We start from the raw sequence: 19,736 nt of genomic DNA on the forward strand, positions 1-19,736 counted from the left end.
GTTTCTTGTTTGTAATTGATAAAAGTTCTTGCTAATTTTTTTGCTATATATGTTCATTATATTCTTAAACAAACTTTGTTTGACAAAAGCTCCCTAGTGGGCTATTTGAATCATACCTGAAGTGAAACCTATCATGCTTATCCTAATCAAGTTCAAGATGCAAAGCTTAAGATTAAGGCAGGCTCCTTACAACACTTTGGAGTTTCTGACCTGAACCATAACATTATGATTCTTGCCACTTTTTACACTATGACATAGAATGTACAGAATGAAACAGGCTATTTACCCCAACCGATCCAAGCCAGTGTTTATGGTCCATGCTAGCCTTTTTTTTCATTCTGTCATGGGATGTGGGCGTCACTAGCAGAGCCAGCATTTATTACCCATCCCTAATTTCCCTTGAGAAGGTGATGCTGAGCTGCCTTCTTGGACAACTCCAATCCGTGTGGAGTAGGTACTCCCACTGTACTTTTAGGGATGGAGTTCCAGGATTTTGATCCAGCGACAGTGAAGGAATGGCCAATATATTTCCAAGTTAAGAAGGTGAGTGACTTTGAAGGGAACCTCCAGGTGGTGGTGTTTGCAGATATCTGCTGCTTTGTTCTTTGCGCAGTAGAGGTCGTGGGTTTGGGAGGTGGAGTTGGGAGCCAGGGTTAGTTCCTGCAGTGAATCTTGCAGATGTTACACACTGCTACTACTGTATATTGGTGGGGGAAGGCATGAATATTGAAGGTGGTGGGATGACATGCCAATCAAATGGGCTGCTTTGTCCCGGAATGCGTCAAACGTCTTGCGTGTTGTTGGAGCTGCACTTATCCAGGCAAGAGGGTCCATCATAATCCTAACTTGTGCCTTGTAGATGATGGACTGACTTTGGGAAGTCCAGGAAGTGAGTTACTCACTGCAGAATTTTCAGCTTCTGACCTGCTCTGGCAATCACAGTATTTAAAAAGCTGCTCCAGTTCAGTTTCTGGTCAATGGTAACCTATAGGATGCCAATAGTGGGCGACTCAATGAATGTCAATGGCACGTGATGAGATCTTCTCTTGTTGGAGATGGTCATTGCCTGGCACTTGTGCGGCATGAATGTTACTTGTTATTTATCAACACAAACCAATATGTCCAGGTGTCCCTGCATGTGGACATGGACTGTCTCAGTACCTGAGGAGTTGTGAATGGTGCTGAATATTATGCAATCATCAGCAAACATCCCCATTTCTGACCTTATGATGGAGAGAAGGTCATTGATAAAGCAGCTGAAGATGTTTGGGCCTAGGACACTACTCTGAGGAACTCCTGCAGAGATGTCCTGGTACTGAGATAAGCCTCCTCTCATCCCTTCCCTCTTCATCTAACTTCACCTGCATATCTTTTCATTCTTTTCTTGCTTCTGTGTTTATCCAGTTCCCCACTATATGCTTCCACTGTGCTATTACCTCAACTACTGCTTGTAGTAGCACGTTCCACACTCTACTCTCTAGATAGTGAAAATACTCCTGAATTCCCAATTGGATGTTTTAGTGAATTTCTTATAATATGGTCCCTAGTTTTGTACTCAGCACAATTGGAAAGATCATAAGAACATTTGTAACAGTATCAGAGGTGGACTGCATGGCTCTCCTCACGCCTGCTCCACCACTCAATATGATCATGGCTGATCTTCAGTCTCAAATGCACTTTCCTGCCCACTCCTCATGGGTGAAATTTGATCTAGCCTGTTGCAGTAGGAAACATGGCAGTTGATCCAAGGGCAGGAAAATCTCCTGTGATTAAGTTGGAGACCCCCACTCTGTATCTAACTGATTCCAAGGATTCAACAGTGATTCCTGGTAAAGTCCCTGCCTTGATACCGGCAGCTGCCACTCCTCAAAGCCGAACTGCCAATATTGGAGAGCCTCCAGTCTCTGATCGGTCAGCAGCTCTCCATGGGCAGGATTTCTGCTGCGAGGGTCTAGTCCCAGGGAAGGCCCGGGGATGGCCAGTTTAGTGCAAACAGCAGGCGGGGACTGCACCAGAAAATTGAAACCAGCCTCGTACATCTTGTTTTCCTGAGAGACCAACATTCTGTCTAACTCAGCCTTAAATACATTAACCAATAGATCATCTACAACCCTTTGGGGTAGAGAATTTCAAAGATTCGCCACCCATTGAATGAAGAAATTTGTCCTTGTTTCAGTCTTAAATAATTAGCCTCTTATCCTGAGACTGAGCCCTAGATTTCCCTAGTGTGTTCCACAGGCAGGGAGGAAACAATCTCAGAGTGTTTACACTCCCCATTCAAGATCTTGAATATTTCAATGTGATCACCCTTCTTTCTTCAATACTGTAGAGACGATTGGCCCATTTCACTCAGCTTCTCATCATAGGACAGCCCTCTCATCTCAGGAACAAAATGATGTCTTTATCAAATTGCTTCATAATCAGGTCACACCTCAGTCTCTCTTCTGCAATCATGGGCTTCCTCTGCTGTTCTGTTCTTTTTCTGATAGTTATAATCAGTTAGTTCAGTGCTACAAAAAACTTGTGTAAATTCCATGTCAAAGCCAGTATGAATGTCCAGTGATTCAATGTGAACATTACTGACATCACTAAAATGTTTTCAAGGAAACAAACTACTCTACTTTAGAGATTAGTTGCAAAATTATGAGACACACAAAAAAGTCACATTTACACAGTTGAGTAGGTAATTTGATGTTGTAAACCCTTTTAGGAAATGATCCCTTTGCAATCTGTAAACGTTGACAAGTAATTTGTGCAATGTCGGTTGACATTTTTTGTAATCCAGGGCACATTAACTGTGTTGTTTACAGTGCAATGCACAAATCAAACACACTTTACAAAGCCCAGTCTCATTCAAACAGAAGGAATGGTAATTTACAGTTCAGTGATGAACAGTATATTGTTGGAAACTTATTTTTGCCAACCCTAAAATCAGACAAGAGGGCTGAGGTCAGGGAGGGGTTTAGTTGTTTGGTTTTTGAGGAAAAACTGGATGACTAAGTGCTTCCACATCACAAGATATTGAGCAAAGACTAAAACAGGAACTTCCTCTTCCAGTGCTTTGGCATGTTCTCTGGCTTCAAGGCAAAAACTCACATTTATATTAACACCTTTAACAGCAACAGCTTGCATTCATACTTTGAACATAGCAGAACATCCCAAGGCTCTTCACCCGATTGTTACCAAACAAAGTTTTACACCAAACCACAGGTGATAATACAACCAGAAGCTTGGTTAAAGAGGAAGGTTTTAAGAAGCATCTTGAGGAAGGAGAGTTAGCAATGCGGAAAGATTTAGGGAGAGAATTCCAGACCTTATGCCTGTTATCATCATTATGGGTCTTGGAGGAGGTGTTCATGACTTTGATTTACAATGCAAGGCTGTTGGTAAACTCTAACTCTATTGAAAACTATATCGATGTCCAGACTTATCATGAGGCTGTACTTATAACTATCTCCCGCCATGCTCTGTTGCCAGATAATCTTATGCCACTAATGATGTAGATTATTCTTTCAGTCAGGAGGGGAAAAACTGAACTTTTTTCTGTCAATTTTTGTCTATAAGCAGAGATGATTTCATTTTAAATATGACTCACCACTCATTCCAAGAACCCCTGGTTTGTGTAGTCAATTTTTAAAGTAACAGGCAGCAATTAAATTGGAAGTTTAGTTTATTCACACATTTAAACCCAGGGGATGTTTGGAACATCACATTCTCACTCACACGCACGCGTGCACACACACACATATGCTGTAAAGTGGATAGGAAATAGGAGGTTTCTATAACTAACTTAACAATAAAAAGAGTCAGAGATTAATTTCCAGAGTCCAGAAAGTTCAAATCCGGAGTTGGGTTCCAGGAGGCAGAAGTGTAAAATTCTATTAAAGGTGTTTATGCTGCAGTGAGATGAGACTGATATTCAGAGATTTGGTCTGCTTGGCAGGCAGTGGCCAGTAGCTTCCAGATAAACATATTTCAAGGTGGATTTGTTGCAGGCTGCTTGGTCAGCCGGGAGTGCTGCTGTTTGATTTTGGTAAGTTGGAGATAGAGTCATAGAGTCATAGAGGTTTACAGCATGGAAACAGGCTCTTCGGCGCAACTTGTCCATGCCGCCCTTTTTTTTTGAAACCCTTAAACTAATCCCAATTGCCCGCATTTGGCCTATATCCCATTATCTCCATCTTACCCATGTAACTACTTAATTACTTTTTAAAAGATAAAATTGTATCCGCCTCTACTACTACCTCTGATAGCTTGTTCCAGACATTCACCACCCTCTGTGTGAAAAGACTATCCTTCTGGACACTTTTGTATCTCTCCCCTCTCACCTTAAACCTATGCCTTCTAGTTTTAGGCTCCCCTGTATTTGGGAAAAGATATTGACCATCTATCTTGTCTATACCCCTCATTATTTTATAGACCTCTATAAGGTTACCCTTCAGCCCCCTACGCTCCAGAAAAAAAAGTCCCATCCATTCAACCTCTCCTTATAACTCAATCCATAAAGTCCCGGTAGCATCCTAGTAAATCTTTTCTGCATTCTTTCTAGTTTAATAATATCCTTTCTATAATAGGGTGACCAGAATTGCACATAGTATTTCAACTGTAGCCTTACCAATGTCTTGTACAACATTAACAAGACGTCCCAACTCCTGTATTCAATGTTCTGACCAATGAAACCAAGCACGCCAGATGCCTTCTCCACCACTCTGTCCACCTGTGACTCCACTTTCAAGGAGCTATGAACATGTACTCCTAGATCTCTTTGTTCTGTAGCTCTCCCCCAACACCCTACCATTAACTGAGTAAGTCCTGCCCTGGTTCAATCTACCAAAATGCCTCACCTTGCATTTATCTAAATTAAACTCCATCTGCCATTCGTCAGCCACTGGCCCAATTAATCAATATCCCACCGCAAATGGAGTTAACCTTCTTCACTGTCCACCATGTCACCAATCTTGGTGTCATCTGCAAACTTAATAACCATGCCCCCTATATTCTCATTCAAATCATTATTTTAAATAACAAGCAACAGTGGGCCCAGCACTGATCCCTGAGGCACACCGCTGGTCACAGGCCTCCTGTTTGAAAAACTCTCTACAACCACAAGAAGCCAATTTTGTACCCATTTAGATACCACACCCTGGATCACGTGAGATTTAACTTTATGCAACAACCTATCATGTGCTACCTTGTCAAAGGCCTTGCTAAAGTCCATGTAGACAACATCAACTGCACTGCCCTCATCTACCTTCTTGGTTACCCCTTCAAAAAACTCAATTAAATTTGTGAGACATGATTTTCCACTCACAAAGCCACGCTGACTGTCCCTAATCAGTCCTTGCATCTCTAAATGCCTGTAGGTCCTGTCTCTCAAAATACCTTCCAACAACTTACCCACCACAGATGTGAGACTCTCAATTGGATAAAGAGATTTCAAACGGATCACTTGGGTCACTCAAGGCCGTTTATCTGGCGTCTGGACCTGGCTTTTATTCTGTTGCTTATGATGTCCCAGTCATTATCCATATTAATCACTCTTTTCCAGGTAGCTACTGTTTTAGCATAACCTTGAACTCCACTAGCTATGCTTATTAAGATGCAAATGACTTCCATTTCCTTTCAATAGTTCATTTTTCCTCTCAATAATTCAATAGTTCAAACAGACTGTTAGTCCAGCTGTGAGATTCCATGAATAACATATCAAGATATGTTTCTAGTGCAATCCATAAAATGCCTTAACGGTCATCTTACATTTCCTGACAACAGATGATGAGTGGTGGCCATCTTTTGGTTCAGCAATGTTGATTTCATAAGGAAAACAGAATAAAGTTTGATTTACATAGTTTATGATTTCTTTCATTATTTAATGACATGTTACTATATATTTACATATTTAACATTAATCCTTTATACAACATCCCCAAAAAATCCAGGGAGTTACAATTGATGAGAAACCTAACTGTACTAGCCATATAAATACTAAGGTTACTAGAGCAGTGGTGGTTAACTCCCCCTACCTGTGGTGATTAACTCCCCCTACCGCCCACCGCCCGCTAACTCCCCAAGGCCTGGTCACCAACTACAAGTCAGAAGTCAGGATTGTGGTGGAGTACTCTCCATTTGTCTGGGTGAGTGCAGATCCAACAAAACTCAAGAAGTTTGATACAATCCAGGGTGAAACAACTCACTTAATTGGCACCCTACCCACAAACAATCAATCCATCCACCACCAATGCACAGTAACAGCAGTGTGTACCATCTACAAAATGCACTGCGGGAATTCATCAAGGCTTCTTAGGCAGCACCTTCCAAATCCATGACCACCACCATCTAGAAGGAAAAGGACAACAGATACCTGTGAACCCATCACCTGAAGGTAATCCTCCAAGTCACTCACCATTCTGACTTGGAAACATATTACCATTCCTTCACTGTCACTGGGTCAAAAACCTGGAACATCCTTCCTCACTGTACTGTGGATGTACCTACACCTTAGGGACTGCAGCGGTTCAAGAAGGCCACCACCACCTTCTCAATGGTACAATGCCCTGAAAATTGAAAGTTATGAACTACTGTTTCAGAGGAAATATCTTGGAACATATTCTGGCCATCCATTTTGTAGTATTACCTAATTCTAGTACATTCTTCATCTGCTTTCTGTTGCTGTCTCATTTCATTCAGTCTCTGTGACATTACTGATAAGAATTTTATGCTCAATGAGGTGAATGAATCCACATCCTCAACAAGGTTTATGTCCTGTAATTGGATCAGGCTTCTCAACAGCAATGTGTAACTATGCATTTGCTGTGGTTTGGTGTTTGTTTTGTACATATTTGGCTGTGGCATTGAATCTCATGAGTCTTAGCTGGAATCGCTGGACTCTAAAGATGTGCAGATAAGATGGATTGGCCATGCTAAATTGCCCTTTAGTGTGCAAAGATCTATAGGTTAGGTGAATTAGCCATGGCAAATATGTAGGGTTATGGGGGTAGGGCAGAGGTGAGGGCCTGGGTGGAATATTCTATCGGAGGTTTGGTGCAGAATCGATGGGCTGAATGGCCTCTTTCTGTACTGTAGTAATTCTATGGTTCTATGGACTCTAGGTGGCACCTTTACACATTCTTTGGTACTTAGAAAGGTAACCAATGGCTTGTGGTCTCTCGCCCTGATAAGCTACAGATTAAGACATACTTTCCACAGGCCTATATGGCGGCTAATGTCTCCTTTTCAATTACAGTGCACCTTTATTCCATTTTAGTCAATGATTGAGATGGTTAATATATTAATCTGTGTGATTGGACTTTCTGGATTTCAACAAGTACCATTCCGAGCCCATTCACTGATGCATCTGCTGCAATTATTCTGCACAGTTCTGGGTGAGAGTAGACCAATATATCTGGTGAAATTAACTTCTGCTTTAAATTTTGGAATGAGATAATCCTGGCCCAACAGCATGCTTGTTTGCTTGAGCCATTTTTGGAGTGGCAGATTAAGGAGGTACTTCCCTATTTGGCTGACCATCTGCATGAAGCATTGAAGTTCTATAGTGCGGTAAGGTAGTGGAAAACCTTTGTTACAGAGAGTCATTTTGAGTACAGGGTGTTCTTATGAGCCTTTCTCTAATCTAATTGTTTTACTGGCATTTGTTGAAGGTTCTGAGCATGTGAAGGTTTTGGCGGGCTTTTCAGTCTGTAAGAGGCTGTTCCGCAAGCAAGACCTGTTGTACTAGTGCTCCTGTTTTCATAGTTATTGCTGATCAGTTATTGCTGCTGCAAACTTTGTTATTTTATTATGTAAATAAGGTTGTTCTTCTGACAACATGTTTGACTTGCTTTTATTGTGGGCTCATCTGGATGACGTGGTGGCACAGTGGTTAGTGCTGCTGCATCACAGCACCAGAGGCCTGGGTTTGATTCCTGGCTTGGGTCACTGTCTATACGGAGTCTGTGTGTTTTCCCCGTGTCTCCATGGGCTTCTTCTAGATGCTTCAGTTTTCTCTCCCAGTCTGAAAGATATGCTGGTTCAGTGCATTGGCCATGTTAAATTCTGCCTCAGTGTGCCCTAACAGGCACAAGAATGTGGTGACTATGGGATTTTCACAGTAACTTCATTGCAGTGATAATGTAAGCCGACTTGTGACACGAATAAATAAACTTTAAATTCTAGTTACCACACTTTGATTGCCTTAAGGCCACATGCGTGAATGATGTGTCCCAGAAATGTAATTGTTGGTTGTGAAAACTCACATTAGTTACTTCTTCCAAGCATCACAACACTGCTCTCACACTGTGTCTTATTCCAGTGTGGTGGATCTGTGATCAGGGTCTCATCCATGTGGCAGATGACTCCTTGGAATTCCTCCAAAATGCCTGTGACTATTGTCTGGAAAATCTCTGGTGCCAAAGTGATTCTGTAGGGTAGGTGATTGAATCAGTGTCTACCAAGGGATGTGATAAAGGTGGTTAGTAGTCTGGATTCCTCCTTCAAAGGTTGCTAGAAGCCAATGTTTGCATCCAACTTTGTAAAAATAATACTTGATGTGAGTTTTGCCACACTCTCATCCATAGATGCCTTTGGGAGGATCCCCCTTCCACTGTCTTGTTTAACACATTCATATTGAGCCAAAACAGAAAATTCTAGAAAAGCTCAGTGGATCTGACAGCATCTGTGGAGGGCGAGCAGAGCAAACATTTTGAGTCTGGATGACTCTGTCAGAGTTGAAGACAACTGGAAATAGGATGAGACTTATACTGTTGTGGGGAGGGGACAGTGTGGGAGCTGTGGGGGTTTGGATAGAGGGCCAGCGATAACATCTCCTAAAACCCTTCATTTAAATCCTCCCACATCCACCTCTCTAGACAGCCTATTCCACTAGCATCAGTCCCTTACACCCTCCCTCACAAGCCCTTCCACATTCTCTCTCTCAGTAACTTCACAATTCACCCTGTTATAATAATTTCCATGCTCTTTCTCAAGGCCTTCAGTCTACCCCCTCTAAATCTCCCTCACATCTCATGCCCCTTCCAGCTTATCATTCATGGCTCACCAACTGCCAGGCACCCCTTACTTCCCCAGGCCCCGCCCACTCCCTGGTTCCCACCCTCTGGCCCCGCCCACTCTCAGGTCCCCACTCTCTGACCCCGCCCACTACCCAGGCCCCGCCCACTTCCTGGTCCCTGCACTCTGGCCCCGCCCATCCACTAAGCTCCGCCCGCTCTCCAGGCCCCGCCCCCGCTGCCCCTCCCGCCCCCGGCCCGGCCCCCCTGCTCCCGGCGAGGCGGCAGTCGATTGCTTTTCTCTGAGTTCGCAGCGTTCAAGCTCAGCTGCTCGGGGCTGTCTGAGTCATGTGATCAGTTCAATATGGCGGCTTAGCGTTTACCGGGAGAGGAGCAGCAGAGCCGGCGTCTGGGACTGGGATAGAGAGACAGGGTGAGACACACATACACACAGAGACAGGGATAGAGACTGGAACAGGGAGCGGCCGGGACCCGGGCTGGGCTCACTCTCACTGGGCAGCAGGATGGAGCCGAGGCCTCGCTGTCGAGTCGCTCATGAACCGACTCAGAGCCTGAAAGGAGAGACAGACTCCTGATTGCCGCCTCCCGCTCGTCAGCTCGTCCCCTCCCCCCGTCTCCCTCTGACTCCCCGTCCACTCTTCTTCCGCAGTTACCTGTCCTCTTTATGTTCCTGATGTTTTCTCTCATTCCTTTCCTATTATCTCTCACATCTGGCTGTCACTTATTTCTTGCTCTGTCCCACCTGTCTGCCTCCCTTCAAGCCTCTCCCCCTCTGTCTCATACCCATCGACTGGACTTCCTCTCTGTTTTTGTCTGTCCTCTATTTCTCTTCTCTGCCATTAATTTTTTCTCTCTCTTCTCAGCTTGTGACTAGCAAGATCAGACATCCAAGAGTTTTAAGTTGACAAGATGAACACCGAGAAGGATTTTGCTCCCCTCACCTCCAACATTGTACGGGCTCTCAATGACAAGCTGTATGAGAAAAGGAAAGTGGCGGCCCTGGAGATTGAAAAGTAAGCTCAGCTTGCTGCTTTGGGTTTTGAACAGATAATATTTACAAAACACGGTCATGCAATTGCCAGAGTCAGGTTAACTTATACAACAGTTTTAGAACCATCACTATTTTCCACCTTTATCAGTCCTCCTGGTATTTATTTCTGCTTGTTGAGTGCTGGGGATGCAGACTTTGGTGAATGACTGGCTAACTGCATCTAGCTAGACTACTTGAAGTATTATTGGACCCTGCACTCCATCACTACAGCTAACCCCTATACAAAAATCATTCTTGAAAGTTGAGATATCATCTTGCTTCTTGCCACCATCTAACCATCTTCATAAACTACCCTCCCTGACGCCTCTATCCTTAGCTCCAACAATAAGTCTAATGAGTCTGTATACTTTATTCTGAAGATTGAGATTGAATGTTCAGCTGCTTTCCTCCCTTCCCATATCCCACTGTTCCTACCTTCCTCTAAGATTTCCCTTTGTTTTAACTTAGAATTTGTATTTTCATCTAGTTTCTTTCCCTCCTCCCGTCATGTCTTCTGAGTTCATCTTGTGAATGAAACCCATTTCTCCTCCAGATATAATGTTAACAGTTAATATTGATCTGTCTTCCTCCTTCCTCCAGATCTGTTGCCAGCACCTTTCTGCAAACAACCATCCTAGAACTTCATAGTCCTTGCAAGTCACAACCCCATCTCAAACATCCCATTCTTCTCCAAATCTCTTGAACGTGGTGTTAGCTCCCAAATTCATGGCCACCTTTATTGCAAGTTCATGTTTGAAACACTCCAAACAGGTTTCCATCCTTTTATGTTTCTAACTAAAATCACAAATTGCGACCAATTTTACTGGGATAAGGGTAAACTTTCCCTCCTCGTCCTTCTCAAATTGTCCACAGTTTCTGACACAGCATCCTCCTGAAGAGCTGTCCATCCAGCTGGGCAGGACTGCTCTCAACCTTATCTATCTAATTGTAGACAGAGAATAATCAGCAATAGTTTCTCCTTCTTCTCCCAAGCCAGTACTTCTGGTGTCCTCTCAAGGATCTATCAGGTTTTCTTCTATCTCATTTAAATGCTGCCCCTTAGTGATGTCATCAAAAATATGGCATTGATTTTCCAATTTGTGCTGATAGTACCCAGCCCCTTCTCTCCTCCACCTTTCTTGACCCCTGCCCCTGTCTTTGTCGGACTGCTTATTTGACATCTAGTACCAGATTAGCAGAAACTACATTCTGTGAAGACTGAAGCCATCATCTTTAGTCCCCATAATAAGCTTTGTTTCGTGGCCACTGACTCCATCTCTTGCCTTGGCAACACTGAAGCTGATTCTAATTCTTCACCATCATGACGTTATGTTTGACCCCAGTATGAGCTCCCTGCCGCACATCTGCATGCACATGATTAAGACCACCCAGTTACACCACCTAAAGTTGCCCAACTCTCAAACCTCCACCTCATCATTATCTACTCATCTTTCCCTTTGTTACTTCAAGACTCTACTATTCTGATACACTGCTGGTCTGCTTCTCATCTTCTGCCTAATTGCAAGATCACATAAAACTTTGCTGCAGCCTTCTAACTTGCACCAAGTCTGGTTTGCCAATCACTCCTATGCTTGCAAAGTCATAGTGCCTTCTGGTCAAGTAATACTTCCAATCTTTAATTTCAAATCTCTCCATGGCCTTTCCCCTCCCTACCACTGTAATCTTCTCCATTCTTTCAATCCACCGAGAACTTTGTGCTCTGCAAATTCTGGTTTCATGAGCATTCCTGATTATAATTGCTCCTCCACTGGTGGCTGTGCTTTCAGCTATCTGGGTTCCAAACTACGAAACTTCCCACCTAACCCCCTGAGTCTCTCCATCTCGCTTTTCTCCTTCAAGATGCTTGTTAAAACTATCTCTAACCAAACATTTAGCCACCTTCCTGATTAACCTTTTAGTCATTCGCTGCTGTTCTGTATATTCTCACCAATTATCTGGTCTGCCATTCATCTTTGCGCAGTTACGTTTTTTTCCTTAAGTTTGATGTTTTTCTGAGCGACTTTAGTTAACCACCGATGGCGTCTCCTCCCTTTAGAATTTCTTATTATTAGTAAGAATATATTTATTGTGAGATATCCCCATAAATGTCTGCTACAGTCTCTCTATTGATCTGTCCCCTAGCCTAGTCACCCAACTCAGTTCACTTAGCTTGGCTTTCATGCCCACATAGTTGCCCTTACTAGTCTTCGATCCACTCTATTATGGGTTATTCCCATGCGTTTGCCGTCCTTGTGCATTTTGTAGATATTACACGTGGCATTGGTCCCCAGATGTTTTCAGAGTCAACAGAGTTGGGATTGCTTTGATTCCCTGTTCTGGTTTGTTTAAACAAAGGGTGCATTTTTTTATTTGTATATCATTTGTCATTGGACTGAAAAAGGTTGAGGGCTCCAGATATAAGGGTTAGGAGAGCAGACATAAGACTTGGATATATTAGAGCTAATCTGGTAGATGTGGACAGTTTGGGGTGAGTTCAGGTCTGTTTGACTGTATTTTGGGAGGATATTGCTGGTATTGGGCCAGACGGATCTGCCATCTTGTAATTTCTGTGGTGGGGAATTTGCCGAGTTTGTGCTGTACTGCATATCCCTACCATTAGGCCTCTTGCTGGCAACCTTCAGTATTGCTATCCTTCTCCAGTAGTGTATTTCAGCAACATGCCAATGAAAGGAGTGTGGCAGCCAAATTATTTCCTCTGGCGATGCCAGGGATGCTTTGTTTTGGTAACAGCAGCCATTTCATGTTTTGAATTGAGAAAGCCCAACAATTGACTCTGCAATTCAGGGTGCTGGAGTATGGGGGGGGGGGAGGGGGGCAAAAAAAGCTACTTTTTAAAACTTTTAATGTTTTAGCTCCATTGGCACCATTCTGTTGTGGCGATGGAAGTGCTCTCCTTACCCTGATGAGACTTGTCTGTAAGCTCATCGTAGATATGTCAGCAGCCTGGAGGCTGCGCAGAGGAGTCCTACCGCACTGGAACATACACACCCAATTCCACAAAAGGCTTCTCGCAAGGAAAGGATGTTCTGCCCTTAAAAGGCTGCAGATCCATTAAAACTAAAGGTGAATTATGGAGGCAAGGCAGGAAAATGGAATTAAGATAGATTAGCTGTGATCTGATTGAACAGTAGGTAGCGCAGACTGCCCCTTCTGATCTACCTTCCTGTTGAATCAGTGGGGTTTTAAAGGGAAGGCATCCATGCCTTTGTCATTTTACTGGACTGCACAAGAATTACTGCTCAGGAGTAGTAGAGGGGGCAGCCATTTTTTGGAAGTTTACTGTAGTTATGAGTTAGTGCCATGATCATAACATTAAAAATTTCCTGTCAGATTGGGAGAACTGTAATAGGATCCATCTCCCTACCAGTATAGGACGTGGGTGATTCTGAGCTTACTTCCTTAAACATTTGACTGTCGACCAGTTCAACCGACTTGAACTTCCCATTTAGTTTATTATTTTAACCACAGCCTAACTTCCTGAATCATGTCCTCCAGTGAATACTGATGTCCTTGTTGTTCAGTTCTCATGTTACAACCTTTAGAGATTTGTCAGTCACTGTACTTTGAATGGCTTACTACTTTTGTTTTTGTTTAACTCTGGCTTGAATCCAAAGAAAAGATATCTGAAGGTAGGGAACTATCTCTGTAGCTTTTATCACTCTCTCATTTTGAGCCACAGTCCAGTAAGATTGCAGGTTCAGTCACCAGTCTGTGCTTAGTACATTGGGTCTTCTACTGGGACAATATGACAGCTTACAGTGTCCCTGGGTAGACAGAGGGGCAACATCCATCAGTGTTTCTGGTCTTGCATCATCCTGATCTCTGCCAACATATAGCTGCAGGTGTGACCTTAGGCTATGATTGCTTATAGCTCTTAAACTTCCTGGCCTTAAATACAAGCTAGTGTAAGCCCAAACTTACAGAATAGTGAAATAATGCATAATACATAATTGCCTTATGTGAGTAATAGTTCTGACTATAGCCTGATTTATTGTAAGCAAGACACTTCTTGTGAAATCCATTCGTGCATTAAAGCCAAACCTGGTAGTGAGGTCACAATGAAATACCAGTGTGTCTGCCCTGTTGAAAAGACTTGCGTAAGATCCTTTCACAACTTCAAAGCACTTCAGAATCACTGAAATACTGTGCTTCTGAAATGTAGTCATCTTTGCAATGTGGCAACAGCCAATTGCGCATGCAAAGCTTTCTTAAATATCAGTGCACTAACATTGGTTAAGAGATAAATATTGCCCCTCACACTAGGGAGAACTCCTGTAACCATCTTTAAAATAATGCTATTACTTTGGCTAGAAAGGCTGCAGCTCAAACAGTGCAGCACTCACTCTGTACTATAATGAAGCTTTTACATAGGTTGTGTTCAAGTCTCCGGAGTGGGATTTGAACGCGAAACCTTCTGACTAGGGCAAGAGAGCTATTTCTCGGAGTCACGACTGACACTAAAACTGAATGAAGTGGGTACCGATAGTATAGATCAAGGGGAGTGTACTGTGTTGTGATGCACTTTAGACTTTTGCAGATGTGGTAAAGTGCCTGAAGGGTATCTTGTGCTACATATAACATTCCAACAGTCACTGCACTTCAAAACATCATCATTGGCCATAAAACATTCCTGAACTTCTTACGATCATGAAATACTCTATAGAAACACCTTCCTGTAATTCCTGTCTGACTGTCCTGTAGTACACCAATATGTGTTTTTTGCATATTACTGCTGGTGTAAAGGTGCATCTTGGAACACATTCTATGGCAGACAATGGAGATAGATTAGAAAGGGATAACATGGGTGGCTATTAAGCTACTTTTGACACTATTGTGCTTCCTCTGTACCTTTTGCTCATGCGTGTGCACTTGGTCACTCCTCATCTCTCGTGTGCTCATGCACCAATTGATGAAGGTTTGGTGCACTGAATGACTTTTTTCTGTGCACTGCTGTTCCCTAATGAGTCCCTGACATCCTTCTGAAAATGCGGTGTCTAGAATTCAACACAACAGTGCAGCTGAGACCTGTGCTTTAAATTTCATCTGTCCATTTTACCAATCAGTATTCTCCTGCATTTCTCTCCCTTTTTTTAGTACATGAGAGTTTTTGAGACATCTGCAAACTTGCCCAAGTCCAGATCTTTAACATATATCTTTAAAGGCTGTGGTCCTAATACTAATCCCTGGGGACCACCACTGTATACTTCTCTCCTTGTCTGGGAATGTAGCTGTTCACCATGACTCTCTGCTTTCTGTTCCATTGTCAATATTGTATCCATACTGTCACTGCTGATGGATTTCAGTTTGGTTTTCAAGACAACTGCATGCCTTTTGAAAGTCCAAATGCACAGCATCAATTGTACTACCCTCTTCAACCCTTTGTTACTTCAGCAGAGAACATGATCAAGTTTAAGTGCAATTTGCCTTTAAGAAATCTGACTTCCGTTTATTTGCCTGTATTTAGGTCAGAGTTCAAGATTCCTTTGATTCTTTTTATTGAATTCTCTGATTTCAAGTCGATACAATCATAAATCTCTACTGTGCAGAAGTAACCTGTTCAGCCCATTGAGTCTGCACTGACCACAAGCCCACCCAGACCCTATTCCTGTAAACCCACGTATTTACCCTGCTAATCCCCTGAACACTAGGGTCAATTTAGCATGGCCAACCAACCTAACCCACACACCTTTGGACTGTGGGAGGAAACTGGAGCAACCGGAGTAAATCCATGTTTACCTTTTGCTGCAGAAAATGTTTGGAATTCACTTGAGTTCAGCCAGCAATGACTGTGACAGCCTTCTGTATCCTCATTTACATTCCCTTTGTCCCATTCCCCCCACTCCCGCCCTCATAGTACAAATCTTCACTAACTCTCTTTGCCCTCACCTCTGACAAAGGGTCATCAGACTCCAAACGTCAGAGCTACTGAGATTTTTCCAGCATTTTCTGTTTTTGTTTCAGATTCCAGCATCCACAGTATTTTACTTTTATTTAAATGACTGTGAGCAGTTTCACTTACTGTGAATTCAGTCCCATTCTATTATGACAAATTTCTGGGATTTTTTTTAACAGCTGTCTGGGGATATATTTGAATAATCCATCTGTTTAGTCCTGATTTATGGTGAAATTATGAGCCTATTTGCAGAGGATTGTGTTGTCATTCTGTCACTTTCCGTGCTTATATTTTCCACAGTAGTCAATGTGTCTTGTGGGTTAAGGAAAACATCTTCCTTAAAGCTGTCAGTTTAGAAATGTTTCAGTTGTCTTAGGTCACTGTGATGCTGAATCAGAGAAAGTGGGAAAATCCACTTTGATGCTGGAACAGTGATTGGAGTGTTACACCTTGCTTCATCACCTTAGAATCATGTTGCACATGAGGAAGCTATCTGACACAATACACGCATGCAGCTACCAACTACCACACTGGAGCTATCTGCCCTGTCCTTCCCCAGTATAATCTGTCCAATACTTATCCAGCTGCCTTTTAATTGCTCTCAGTCATTGCAATAAGATGTTCTACATTTGAAGATCTGACCTTTACCCACGTTCTTCAAGTGAATGATCCCTTGATCAATGTCCCTTTTTGTTAAAAATGACACCAATTAGTGGATGCCGTCATTTAATATTTACCCGTTTGACAACATTGGGTTCTTCTATCGTAACTCTCGCTTTCAGTGAAGACTGCTGAACTTTTGAACCTTTCATTGTAGCTATTCCGACAACTTGAATTTGGCACTTGTAGCAAAAGCAACTGAGTACAAAAATGAGGAAGTGATGTTTCAGTTGTGCAATTCTGAATACCATTGCTCAGGAAACGTATATTGACCTCGGATAGAATGCACATTTGCCAAGGTGACACTAAAGCTGCAATAGCCTCAAGATGGCAGCACGGTGGTTAGCACTGCTGACCCACAGTTCCAGCGACCCAGGTTCAATTTCAGCCTTTGGTGACTGCAGAGTTTGCATGTTCTCCCCATGGATTTCTTCCAGGTGCTCCGGTTTCCCCCCTCAGTCCAAAGATGTTCAGGTTAGGTGGATTCGCCATGCTAAATTGTCCCATAGTATCCCAGGAGTTAGACGGATAAATGCATGGTGTTACAAGGTTAGGGTGGCACTGGGCCTGGATAAGATGCTGTGTCAGCGGGTTGATGCATGTTCGATGAGCCGAATGGCAGCCACCTCCTGCACTGGGGGATTCTATGATCAGGGTTGCCCAATATGATATTTCAATTCATTTAATGAAGTGTGGAAAAGAAAATATTGATCAGGGCCCACCTCCCCTTACTGATATATTGTACACTTTGTTAAACCTCTTGTTTTCATTAACCCAAACAAGGGTTTTATGGGGATTTGTATACATGATGACAGTAAATCATTTATATGCTGCAAAGCCACAGAATCTCCCTGAAGCAACATAAACTTATCAATGATCAGAGTCAAAAAAAGTTGTAGCTATTTAGCATCTTTCACATAAAAAAGCAACTGAAGGTGCTCACAGGACGTTATCAGCCAACATTTCAAACTGAATCAGAGAAGGTATTAGGATGGATAATTTCAAAACTCAGGCAATGGAAAGGTTTTAAACGAGTGTATTTATTGAGGATTGAGAGGAAGGAATTCCTGAGCTTTGGACCAGTCTGTTGGAGGCATCGGGCACTGATGAATGCACAAGCTTAGAGTTGGTGAAACAAAACATTGTGAACCTAGCACGGACATTGCAGTGTGATCAAACCCTGCACTTTCTCAATGCCCACAACTGGAAATATTGACCATCTGAAACATAATTTGCTTCCGGCAAATCAATGCTGAGTTGAGGATGGGGATGGAAATTAAGTCAATCAGAAGAATGTTGGGAGTGGGCTGGCTGCCTTTTATTGCATCTCATACCTGTGGCTTCCTGCCTTTCTGTTCCAACAGTTACCACGTGTTTTAAGCTGAAGAGCTGGGAAAAGAGATTATGAACAGAGAGCACTGCAAGACTAAATAAAAATCCTGTAATTAATTAGTATAAAAGTCTCATACAATAAGTGCTACAACATTGCTTATTGAAATCCGTTTTGTTACTTCTGCTCCCCACCACCTCTCCTCCCACCTTCACTCACATCTCTTATTACCACTTTCCCATTCTGACTCTCTCACATTGCCTCTTCATTGTATATGTCTGGTGAACACCAGGATAACAGCAATACTGCTGCTGCTTGTTTGACTAAGGCCTTTGTTCCAAAGCCATGTGAATGCTGCTGGCCTTCAAATGGATGGGCAGGTAAAAGGAATTCAATGATGCAAAGATCAGACATAGGCCATTCAGCCCCACAAGCCTTTTCTGCCACTCAGTTTGATCTGCTTTGGCTCCACATGCTTGATTTAAGATTCTTACCCGACAAAAGAACTATTGATCTTTATCTTAAAAGCTCCAATTGTCTCCCTGTATCCACTGCTTTTTGGGGAGAGAATTCCAGATTTATTCTGTGTGGGAGAAAAAAATACTTCTTGATTTGATTTTTTAGTATACAGTGAAAAGTATTGTTTCTTGTGCGCTATACAGACAAAGCATATTGCCCGTAGAGAAGGAAGGGAGAAAGTGCAGAATGTAGTGTTACAGTCATAGCAAGGATATAGAGAAAGATCAACTTAATGCAAAGCCTGTTGGCAGCAGGGAAGAAGCTGTTCTTGAGTTGGTTGATACGTGTCCTCAGATTTTTATATCTTTTTCCTGATGAAAGAAGGTGGAAGAGATTACATCCAGGATGCGTGGGGTCTTTGATTATGCTAGCTGCTTTTCCGAGGCAGCGGAAAATGTAGACCAAGTCTACAGTGGTTTCCATGATGGATGGTTCATGACCCTTTGTAGTTTCTTGTGGTCTTGGGCAAAGCAGGAACCATACCAAGTTGTGATACAACCAGAAAGAATGCTTTCTATGGTGCATCTGTAAAAACTAGTGGGAGTCACAGTGGACATGCCACATTTCCTTAACTTCCTGAGAAAGTAGAGGCGTTGGTGAGTTTTCTTAACTATAGTGTCCACACAGAGGGAGCAGTCCAGAACAGGTTGTCGGTGAACTAGACACTTGAAAACTTGAAGCTCTCAACCATTTCCACTTTGTCCCCCTGACACAGGCATGTCCTCCACTATGCTTCCTGAAGTCGATGATTATCTCCTTTGTTTTTGGCATTGAGGGAGAGATTATTGTCATGACACCAAGTCACCAGATTCTTTATCTCATTCCTGTACTCTGTATTGTCATTGTTTGAGATCTAACCCACTATGATGATCAACAAACATGAAAGTGAAGTTGCACTTCCCGAATGCACTCCTGAATTGCCCAATTTTGATTTTTGGTAAGGAAGGAAGTAGTAGAGAAGCATAAACACAGGTGTAGATCACTTGGGCTTGACGGCCTATTCTGTGCTGTAAATTCTATCTTCAGATATTGTGCAGTTCCAATAGCTTCTGTTTTCATATTGATCATTCCGAAAGGCAGATGTTGTTTAATTTACAGGTTGATTCACAGTCGTGTGCTATTTGATTAGCCGACCATCGCCAGCCTTGCTATGTCAAATAGCCAAGCTGACAAAATAAGCTTGCCCTTGAATTGATTTGTTTCAGTGCTCGCAGTGAAGCATGATTCATATTGATGATTAAAGCTTCAATTCTTCTCCCTTCA

At 42.7% G+C, this 19,736-nt stretch overlaps 1 protein-coding gene across 1 annotated transcript in view; it reads left to right on the forward strand.

The window, feature by feature from the left end:
- The first annotated feature begins 9,316 nt into the window (after positions 1 to 9,316).
- vac14 (vac14 homolog (S. cerevisiae)) overlaps positions 9,317 to 19,736 on the forward strand; it is a 347,166-nt gene continuing 336,746 nt past the window's right edge. The window contains exons 1-2 of the mRNA XM_080187225.1: positions 9,317 to 9,432; positions 9,884 to 10,033. Coding sequence (XP_080043351.1) covers positions 9,930 to 10,033 — 104 coding nt within the window. The 5' untranslated portion in view covers positions 9,317 to 9,432; positions 9,884 to 9,929. The remainder of the gene's footprint in view (positions 9,433 to 9,883; positions 10,034 to 19,736) is intronic.

Source organism: Carcharhinus amblyrhynchos, chromosome 4 (assembly GCF_965287045.1).
Source record: "Carcharhinus amblyrhynchos chromosome 4, sCarAmb.v2.hapA, whole genome shotgun sequence".
Lineage (NCBI taxonomy): Eukaryota > Metazoa > Chordata > Chondrichthyes > Carcharhiniformes > Carcharhinidae > Carcharhinus > Carcharhinus amblyrhynchos.